Source organism: Boleophthalmus pectinirostris, unplaced genomic scaffold (genome assembly GCF_026225935.1).
Source record: "Boleophthalmus pectinirostris isolate CB_2022bp ecotype Guang Dong unplaced genomic scaffold, ASM2622593v1 HiC_scaffold_19, whole genome shotgun sequence".
NCBI lineage: Eukaryota > Metazoa > Chordata > Actinopteri > Gobiiformes > Gobiidae > Boleophthalmus > Boleophthalmus pectinirostris.
In genome coordinates, this window is record NW_026571140.1 from 21,057,829 (window position 1) to 21,068,582 (window position 10,754).

Sequence of the window (10,754 nt, forward strand, 5' to 3'; positions counted from 1 at the left end):
TACCTCTGTAACCGTTCCCCTGACTTGGACGTGACTCTTCAAATTAACGCTAGATTACAAGAGCACTTTTAGCACCTATCAACTATTGCTGTTTTAAGGTATTGTGGAAAACACTCCATAGCTCCCGGAAATATGATTCTTCATCAAGAGGAAGTAAACACAAAGCAGATCTCCTGATTGGTCCGTGCAGCCGAGAGCTTTCCGCCTCCGCCAGTACAGAGTAATTTTTCTCTGTCCCAAACCTGAGCTGCTGCTTTTAGCCCTGAGCCTGTTTTGCAAAGCCTGCCCCACTGCACTGTCTCTTAGGAGATTTGAGTAAATCGGTTGGATAATATCAACAATCTGCTGGTTAGTTTAATCGATATCAATTTGCTGCCTCCTGCTTTGGTCCGGTTCCTTCTCCAACATGCTAACACCATAAGCTAATGTTATTTTTGTTTTGGGATAGAAACGCATAAAAAGATTTCATTTGTTATATCGGTGTAATATTGCTATATTGCGCTGCCGAGTTTTACTGCTGTAAGGCACACAGTGCGAGGCCTACAGAGACAATAGAAACGATATGATAGTAATGTTACGCTTAGCTAGCTAGCACTAAACCTATTCTTGCGCAAAAGCTGTGTATGCTAGTTACACACATGGCTAAAAATAGTAACTATGATACAAAGGAATATTTATGCCATTTAAGAATTGTGTTATTTGAGTGTTCTGTGTTCAACATAAAGTCAAACTTTTGTCCATTTAAATGATGATTGCATTTGCTGAAGACGTGTACCTATGATTGTGTGTTATGTTTTGTTATTACAGAGGCGTTTATTTGCTGCGGGTCCATAATGTCTGAGCTTGAAATGGAGTGTGTCGAGGAGGAGCTGGAACCATGGCAGAAGTCCTTCCCACCGATCAATCTGACTGAAGAAGATGATGATGAACCCATATTTGTAGGAGTAGTGTGTATGTATTAATACATACCAACCTCTAGATAAGTATTTCACTTTGGGAGTTCAAAGTTAAAAAATGTTTGTCTTGATTTGACAGCTGAAGACCAAAGGGAGAGAGATTCTAAATCAATGGTCATCCAGTGGAAATCTGAAGAAAAACTAGATATTAGACAGTCCAATCCTCAGACCTGTCCATTGTTGCCTCTCAGTGTGGTAGGAACCCCCGGGAAAACCTCAGTACCTACTATGCCAGCTATTTCACCACAGCCCATTATTGTTAATAACCAGGTAAAAAAAAAATCTATATAATACATATCTTTATCTTTGTATGCATATTGCATCATATATAATGCTATGTGCCATATTTTCTCATGGAATTCTTTTCAATTAATTAAATATATTTTTCAGGGCTTTATAGTAACTCCACAAATTACAAACAACAGTAATTTCATCACCTCTCTTGGGACTCCTGGCACTTCGTTTACATTTGTATCAGGTAATCAATTTTGTCTTTAAAAAACCCCTGAAACAATGGCACTTTTTAGACCATTATTTGTGCTGCTGTAGTAAAGCATTTGCTCACTAACCTGCAGATTGCTGGTTCACTGTGTGTGTTTTAGGTTTTTGTGAGAGTGAAATGACTAAGACAAAGATGCATCATTGCGTGTGTGTGCGTGTGTATGTGCGTGCCTGCGCCCGCGCTCGCGTTTGTGTGCGCGTGTGTGTGCTCAGGCATTAAATTATGGTGACAGAAATCCATATACAGAGTAACCTTTGTTGGGACTCAAAATCAAGTCTTGATAAGGTAAATCTTTCAGTATTAGATCAGTGTTGAAATATGGATGAATTTTGGCCAATGTTAGGCACATGATTAACTATGGGTAAGGTCTTCGACTTGCTGACCAAGGATTCAAACTTGGACTGGTCTAGTTACACCACTCAAGTCTGTATATTGTCAATATGTGTGCCGACATACAGAGTTAGTCCAAACTATAATAAAATAAGAAAACTGTGCCTATGTCTGGGCTGGACATTGAAACTGGTCTCGACTTTAGATTGTAATGACTTCACTCAGACACAAACTCTTTTTGAAATGACTGTATTTCAGTTATTGGACTTGCGCTGGGACACTATAAAACACAAGTCATGTCACAAATAATGACATCACAAGAGCAGTCACATGTAAAATGAAAAATATTATAGGAGCTATAACTTATTTTCTTGACTCTGACTCAACTCACACTTGTCCAAAGTGACTTGAACTTGATTACAACACTGATGGGTAGACATTACTAGTGTTGTGGGGACACCAAAAGGGGTGAGTTTGCATCTTCACAAGGGAGAGCCTGCACCTGTTTGTCTCCATGGAAATTTTGTTCCTTTGTATCTATCTCAATGGAGAATGTTCTGAAATATGGTTTTAACTTTCTATTTCCGTGGAATTGTGCAGGTGATGTGTCACTTCCAAAAAGTTGCTCAGTCTTGTCCAGGAAATAAATGCAAGTTACTGTAAAAGCATAGAAAGCCACTATGTGTGTATGTGTATATAGATATATATTTATATTTATGTATATTTTTTTCAGCCCAACCACAAACATTTCAACAACTTTCCCCAACTTCTTTGATACACGGTGTAGTCCACAGGCCTCAGGTCCAACAAATCCACAACAACATTGTGACACTGTCAAATGTCCAGGGTCCAGCTGTCTACAACAGACCCACTCAGATGCATTTCAAGCAGTCCAACAGATCTTTGGCACTAATAAGTATGTTACTTATTGATAGAGCCATTGTAACCACAAACACTTGAAACCTTTGTTCTTAATAATGTTTTAATTTTAATAAATGTATTCAAAGGATCTCCAAAATCAAGCAATGTTACACAAAATGGGTCGTCTAAACATACGTGCACACACTGCAAAAGTACCTTTTTTGATGAAAATGGACTTAAGAGTCACTTAAGGGTAAGTTAATTATGAAGCTCAAACAACTCATAATCAAGGTTTTCAAGACTATTGTCATAATTTCATTTGTATATTTGATGTGTTTCTGTTTCAGAACTGTAAACCAACAGATACTGAAGAAGGTGTAGCACTTGCACCACAGCAGTTTGGTGATGGTAAGCGCATAATGCTGGTTGGAGAGTTCTACTACGGCAAATTCGAAGGAGATGGCTATACACCGGAGACTGAAAGGACAACCACTTTCAAGTGCCAGAGCTGCTTGAAAGTGCTCAAGAATAACATTAGGTATGTCCTTGAACAATATGGAGTATTATTAATTCTATACTATCTTAGTACTAATATATAGTAGCAACTCATGCCAACTCTTTGGTGTGACAGAAGTGTCATTGTTCAGTATTTATTGATATGAAAACACAAAACACAAAATATTTGTATAGCTCGTCAAACAAATGTGCTTGATGTAGCATGTTGCAACAAAGAAAGTACAGACTACATTTCTTCTAATAAAAATGATAACAGGCACTTTTGCACTCAATGTGCTGTGATAATAATGAGCGGGTTCCTCCAATTTTATTTTATTTTATTTTATTTTATTCACCCGTGAGCTGCCAAGCCTGTTTGTTCTGATTGATTAATCTTCACCCGCATTGGTACTTTGGCCTGGTCCCAGAGTACATGTCTTTGAATAATTTTTGAAAAGAGCATACCCTCTGCTGGCCAGCCAGCTACTGTATATTGAAGATTCAATGTTTCCATTATGTCTGCTGTGTATTACTATATTCTTCATTGCTGCTTATTGGTCCTGCTAGAGTGGTGCCATACATTTTTATGCCTCATTACTTAAAAAATAACAAATAACAACATTTTCTTACATGACAAACAATCAAGGTTTCAGAATTAGCAGTTCAATATTCATCTTAAAAATATTTAGGCTTTTCAACCAAAAGCTGTCATTCAGTAACTCAAAGAACATTCTAGAGCTGAAATTGAAGCATGTGGAGTGCCAATAAAAGCATGTCTTCCTTGGTTCTTCCACTGTTTTCTTCTAAGATAAATGATGGCATCATACCATTTTCTCTCAGGGGCCTAAAGATGAAAAATGACTCCTAGTTTAGGTGGCGTAAGAACTGCTCCTTTGATTAAATAACTTTGCTTCAGAATGTTGCAAAAAAAGCATCTGTAAGCTGCTTTTAATGGGGAAACACATTTGTACTCCAACCACACTCTCTCTGTTGAGGTCATGGTTCATCCACATAAAAATTTCTATTAGGGGAGCTGAGGTAGCACAATGTACAAGCTGAAAAATGGGCCATGCCTCATCAGGGCACCAATGGCAGGTACCTGTGGAGGTGCTTAATGCAACCGCAGGGCACTACATCATTAGACAAAACCAAAATCTATGTGTAATTGCAGATATTATAACAGCCATTATACATGCTTAGAAAGTGAGGTGCAAAAATGAATCCTAATTTATCTTTTAAAGCCTGTTGGGAATTAGCCTGAAATCGCTGCATGTATGTGGTCATGAATATTTAATTGAATTCACTGTTGATGGTAAATAACAGTAATTTAAATTTAAGAGTTTCATCTATTCTCCTTAAAGAATGTAGATGAAGATAATATGTGTTCAACATTGTTTTGTAGTTAACCTTGCCCTATGAAAGGAAAAAAAATGTTTTAATTAATGAGCCCAATTGATGTGTAACCCTTGTATCACAATGACAGCACATTTTTTTATTGCAATTGTGAATTAAACGCAATAAAGGCCTTTTTTGAATTTCTTGGTGTATAGCTAATTAAACAAGTTCATGTTGTATTTTTTTATTTATTTATTTTGCTTGTTTGTAACTAAATTAACAAGACCACTGGGAATTTCAGGTGCCACAGTAGGGAGTGCCACTGGCAAAAACTACTGTTTTGTACTTAGGCATGACACTTTACACACATTGCTTCTGTCAGTCTGCCCCAGGACAGCTACTGTAGTAACTTACTCTGGGTGTCTTGAAAGTTGCTATATAAATCCAATGATTAATTAATTGGTAATTTAATGATCATTTTATATCATTCTTTACTTTACAGGTTATGTCCCATTGTAAACATGCTTCCTCTTATGGGTTAAATTGCAGCTGTGTGTTCATCTCTTGTAGGTTTATGAACCATATGAAGCACCACCTGGAGCTGGAAAAGCAAAACAGTGAAAGCTTTGAAAGCCATACAACCTGTCAGCATTGCTACAGACAGTATTTGACTCCATTCCAGCTGCAGTGCCACATTGAGAGTGCTCACAGCGCAATTGACTCTACAAGTATTAGAACTTAGTTTTTGTAGTTATCCACATAACTTTGAGAAGTCACTGCAATTCCGAATGTTTTTTTTTTTTTTCAGCCAATTGTAAGATTTGTGAGTTGGCCTTTGAGTCGGAACAGGTTCTCCTGGACCACATGAAAAATAACCACAAACCAGGGGAAATGCCTTATGTATGCCAGGTTGGTCTACTCATCATTCTCTGTTGTCATATGTAAAGGTAGTCACTGAAAATGTGTCTTGTCCCACAGGTGTGCAATTTTAGGTCTTCCTTCTTCTCAGATGTGGAAACACATTTCAGAGATGCACATGCAAATACAAAGGACCTTCTCTGTCCCTTTTGTCTCAAAGTTGTTAAAAGCGGCCACATCTATATGCAACACTATATGAGGCATCAGGTATGTAACTTTAAAAAGAAGTTATAAGGATGCAACCAAGGGCACACTTTGTGCTGTTACTATTCCAATTTTTACTCACTTTTTTGCGGTCCCCTTACCATTTAATGATTGCAATTTTAGCAATAGACTTTATTTATAGCAATGTAGTTTTATGGAATTTATACTGAATCATTGTGTGGTTAGTTTTTAGATGCGTAATGCTTTTTTCTTTTGTTAACAGAAAAAAGGAATTTTTCGTTGTGGAAAATGCAGACTCAATTTTCTTTCATTTAAAGAAAAAGTAGAACATCGTACTCAAGTTCACAAGACATTTAGAAAGCCAGAAGCTCTGGAAGGTCTTCCTCCTGGAACAAAGGTATTAAAAAATATAAACAATTAGATTTTATTTATTATACTGTAGGTGCTGTGAAACATCAGTAAAACTATTTAGAGATATAAATATACTTGTTGTCTTGTTTAGGTGACAATTCGAGCATCATTAACTGGAAAACCCTCTCTAATACCCAACTGGCGTACTCCAGTTGGCTTAATTGTTACACCAGAAACATCAAAAACCAACAAATCAGCGAAATCCCTTAATGTTCAGAAGTCACAGTTGGGAAGTTCTGGACCTAGTAAATCAAATGTGTCTCAAAAAAAACAAAAACGTGGAATCTCCAAACATAACTTGGTACTTAAGAATTTCAGGTGGGTCAAAGAGCAATACATTGACTGCACTAATTTCTGTAATTGAAGTGTTATGTAAGTTTGTAGAGAGCTGCTGCTTGACTATTGACATCCCTAAATAATTTTTAGACCCAGTGGAAGACGATACATATGCATTGAATGCAATGGCACTATTTTGGATTTCTTTTCACATTTTCCAATGTTATTACATTGTGGTGCTTGCAAATACAAGACAAATTGTAAGAAGTCTATTGGAAATCACATGATAAGGTAATTTCTACTACTGCTGCGCTATATAACACTGTTTTAACTATTGTTTTAAATTTAGACTGACTATTTTTCCTTTTCTTCAAGATTTCACAGTACAATTAGCAAGAGTCGATTTTCAAAAGAAAATGGAAAACATTCTTCCTCATTTAAGTAAAGCTTTGTTATTATTTACAATGCTATGTTTGTTAAACTACTGTTTGGGGAAATAATACTAGCTACATGTTTTTTTTTATCTTTTATTTACAGATTAACTCTTCTCTGTCTCAAATGTGATCTTATGGATGCATCTGGTGGAAATCGAATGACCAAACATTTAACAAAGAGGCCTAATCACAGATGCAAAGTTATTCAAGACAAAGGTGTTATTTCCCATGTCCATATATATATATATATATATATATATATATATATACATACATATACATATATATAAGTTATGTGTATAAGGATTTCTGTTACTAATATATGATTCTTGTTTGTGTAGATATTAGTGCCAAAGAACAAGAGTAAGTAACACTTTTCCAACCTTCGAATTGTATATTGTACATTTTTACAGGAATTACTGTATTTTCCAGGCTTCCCAATGAAGAAGCTGGAAAGTTGAAATCAACAACTACTGAGATGCCAAAGGACCAGGACGAGACTCTTTCGATCACAAGTGTCACAACTGCTAACACTGGTCAGCTACAACCTTTAAGGAAATCAAACTCAACAGACTGTGAACAGGATAATGGATCTTCAAAAATTATTACTGAAGATTCACAGGAGCCATTGCATCTACAGGCATCCAATGAAGACTCTTTTGAAGTACTTTCAGATTAAAGTCAAACAGTGACAATTTATTAAGTCTATACTCTTAGACACTATAACATGATTGTAACCATATTTCAAAACACAGTATGATAAGGGTTTGCTTTAATTTTATTGTAACTGTTGGCATTATTACATTAATATTCATCACTGCAAATTTTAATCACATTTACAATCTTTGCTAAATATTCAAAATAACTGTCTTTCATTCCTATTTTAATTTACATGTCTTTATTATTCTTTTAAAATATAGATATATATTTTTCATTTTATGTTATCTATTTCAGTAGCAATAGCAATCAATGTTTAATGTTTTTTTTTTTTTAATGGTGCGCAATTTTAAAAAAGAAGCATGGTTGTTGGAAGTGTTGTCTTATTCCAATAAACGATTGAAACGAAAAACCGCTGACTGTCAATAAGTTATTGAAGGCAGCTGAATGTGGGTTGTTTTTGTATCTTTATTGAAATAAATAGGCTATGTGACAGTGGTTTTCCTTTCTCGCCACAATTTGTGTGGGGTTTTAGAGGAGAAAAAAATATAAGTTGTAAATGATACGTTAAAGTGAAGAGACAGGAACTGACGTCATTAAGATCCTGATTTTTTTTTTTTTTTTTTTGGATACTCATTGTTTCCCATAGCAACTCGACGCCTAACATAGACGTGTTGCTTATTACTCGTCTCTTTGAGTGAATAGATTCTTTTGACAAACCAAAAGTTTTCAGTCTGTAGAAGAAATAATTTGGGAAACTGCATAAGGGGATATTATTACGGAAATGGTCAGTGAAATTGTTAGGTTAGCCGGGAATAACTTTTGGCTAACCGTTAACGAATGTTAGCGATAAGTTGCTATGTTTGTCAGAGTTTGTTACCCCTTTCCTTTCTCTTTTTGACTATCTGTGTTTTCAGTATCGCAACGCAGGTTGGTCTTACAACGAGCAGCGGCTTATAAACTTGCAGTTACAAGAACAGCAACTACAAGAGGCGAAAATACGTGTAAGGAAAGACCGCCAACTACAGGCGAGTCTGCGGGACGAGGAGAGCTTTGAGAGGCGAAGGTACATGCGGCAGGTGCAGCAGGAGCACAAGGAAAGACAAATGGAAAGCGCCATTCTAAAGGTAAAGTTAACTTTAGGTTTTGTCAGACGTTTGTGTGATATAGCAGAACAACATAATTAACGAACTTATATTGTAGGCAGAGGAAGAAAGAATAAATAGACAAATCCAGGCACAACAGGAGGAAAGAATTGCAAAAGAGCTTGCACGCATCGGTTATGAAAAGCAAAGAGATGAAAAAATTCGTCAGCATATTAAAGAGAACAGGTATTCCTACTGGACACGCACAGTTTTGTCATGCTTAGTAGTAGCAGCAGTTCTGGTAGTAGTAGTAATTAACAAGTGTTAATGTCCTTTCTCACATTTAGCACGGAGCTCAGGGAACTTGAGTCAAAATTAAGATCTGCGTACTTGAACAAGGAGAGAGCTGCACAAATTGCTGAGCAAGAAGCCATGAGATATGAGACAATGGTAAGCCCCATATTCTGTCAGTTTTATCATTATATTGTTTTTACTTGATATATAGTAAATGGATTTCTTCATATTCTACCTTTCTTAAGCGATCTGAAGCAGAGTTTGCATGTAAGATGAAAAGGGAAGAAGAGCAGGCTAAACTTGAGGAACAAAAACTGCAAACAAGACGGCATGACGAGCTGCTGCATTATCAAAAAGAGTTGGATGAGCAGCTCTTGGAGCGTGAGCACAAGAGACAAGAGGCTTATGAGGAGTTCCTCAAAGAAAAGCTTTTGGTTGACGAGATTATTAGGAAGATTTATGAGGAGGATCAGATGTAAGTGTATGTGTGTGTGTATATACACACACACACACACACAATTGTAATAGCCTACACATGTATGCATGACAGCATTGCCTTTGCTTGCTTATAGCCTACTATCAGTCATTACAGTGCTGGACCAAGGAAAATAATAATAATTAAATAATAATAGCAGAATACACAATAGCTCATCCAACAGAACATCTACATTTTATTGTAATGCTCACTTTCTTTAAAACACAAAAGGATATCAATGCCACCAATCTGATGCTGCTAAAGATTTGCATCTGTTGTCATTTGTAAAATCCAAACGGTCATGAAAAATGTAGAAGTCGCATGTAACCTAAAAGACAAATTTTTAAACAAATTTATAGGGAAAGACAGCTGAAGTTGGAGAAGGTCAAAGCCACTCAACAACACATTGAAGAGTTCAAGAGACAGCAGGCTGAATGGAGACGCATGGAGCAGGAGCAGATGGACGCTGAGAACAGGCGAATTCTGGAGTATGCAAGGCGCCAGCAGCAGAAGGAGGCAAACCAAAAGGCCATGAATAAAGAACGGGAAGAAGCTAAGGAGAAACTTCACAAACTAGTACACAAGTTTTTATGTTCTCAAAAGTTACTCAAATAACAATGTGAACACTTTTTGGAACTTTGATCTGTGATCTTTTTTTAGTTGTCTGAGAAGATAGATGAAGAACGGCAGCAGCGGGAAGACATGGAGCGAATGCGTGAAGAGCTTTACTTAGAGGAACAGGAAGAGGCCAACAGACAAAGAGATATTGTAAGTTTAGTAGATAAATATGAGAAAGGTTTTTTGATTATTCTGATTCTGCTGTAATTGTATCTAACAGGAGGAAATGGAGAAGAAGATCCGTCAGCGGCTGATGATGCAGCAGACTTGTCAGCAGCAAATGGCTTTCAAAGAAATGCAAAGGCAAGCAGAGAGAGAAGAAGAAGAAGCTTTCAGAAAAATTATGCTGGCTAAGTTTGCAGAGGATGACAGAATAGAGCAGATGAACGCCCAAAAACGACGTATGAAGCAGCTGGAACATAAACGTGAGGTGGAGAAACTCATAGAGGAGCGCAGACGGCAGCATGAGGCCGATAAGGTACAACAGAAAGATGCAGACAAATTTTTTACTGATAGCTGTTACACAAAAGTAAGAAGTTCTGTTTTGACTTTTTTAGGAGCTTGCAGCAAAAGTAAAGGCACTTGAGGAAGAGAGGGAGGCATTGCACATGAAAATCATTGAAGAAGAGCGACAAAAACTCCTTAAACGACATGCAAAACAACTACTTGGTTACCTACCTAAGGTATTAACAACTTCATTATTTTAGGTCATTACAATATTTGTAATAATTTGTTATTTCTAGGGCTTGCTTCGTGTTGATGACCTAGAGTATTTAGATGAAGACTTCAGAAAAAACTTTCAAACCCGGCAGGCTGATATCTTTTCTGAAGATGGATGGGAGGATCATGACTAATGCCTTATTGCCACTAGAGGGCACTTAAGGGCTACAGTAAACATAGAAAAGACATTTTCCAGTGTTGCATAGTGTCTTAAAGAAAATA

The 10,754-nt window shown here is 36.7% G+C and overlaps 2 protein-coding genes across 5 annotated transcripts; both read left to right on the top strand.

The window, feature by feature from the left end:
• Positions 1–198: 198 nt before the first annotated feature.
• On the top strand, positions 199–7,752 carry znf280d (zinc finger protein 280D). 4 transcript variants are annotated; one of them, XM_020941587.2, is made up of 17 exons: positions 199–348; positions 808–951; positions 1,036–1,226; positions 1,347–1,434; positions 2,522–2,704; positions 2,796–2,902; positions 2,997–3,187; positions 5,050–5,207; positions 5,288–5,388; positions 5,458–5,604; positions 5,825–5,959; positions 6,065–6,291; positions 6,400–6,540; positions 6,625–6,690; positions 6,787–6,899; positions 7,025–7,046; positions 7,116–7,752. In XM_020941587.2, exons 2-17 carry the CDS (start codon positions 834–836, stop codon positions 7,360–7,362), a joined length of 2,235 nt encoding a protein of 744 aa, XP_020797246.1. In that variant the 5' UTR covers positions 199–348; positions 808–833; the 3' UTR covers positions 7,363–7,752. The 4 variants fall into 4 exon arrangements, with proteins under 4 accessions (XP_020797246.1, XP_055010937.1, XP_055010939.1 ...); XM_055154962.1 differs by having other exon boundaries at positions 5,288–5,379; XM_055154964.1 differs by lacking the exon at positions 199–348 and having other exon boundaries at positions 807–938.
• A 234-nt stretch (positions 7,753–7,986) lies between these two features.
• Positions 7,987–10,699, top strand: mns1 (meiosis-specific nuclear structural 1). The gene is made up of 10 exons (XM_055154265.1): positions 7,987–8,127; positions 8,258–8,467; positions 8,544–8,671; positions 8,773–8,875; positions 8,965–9,194; positions 9,554–9,770; positions 9,855–9,962; positions 10,033–10,290; positions 10,370–10,495; positions 10,556–10,699. Exons 1-10 carry the CDS (start codon positions 8,125–8,127, stop codon positions 10,664–10,666), a joined length of 1,494 nt encoding a protein of 497 aa, XP_055010240.1. The 5' UTR covers positions 7,987–8,124; the 3' UTR covers positions 10,667–10,699.
• The last annotated feature ends 55 nt before the right edge of the window (positions 10,700–10,754 follow it).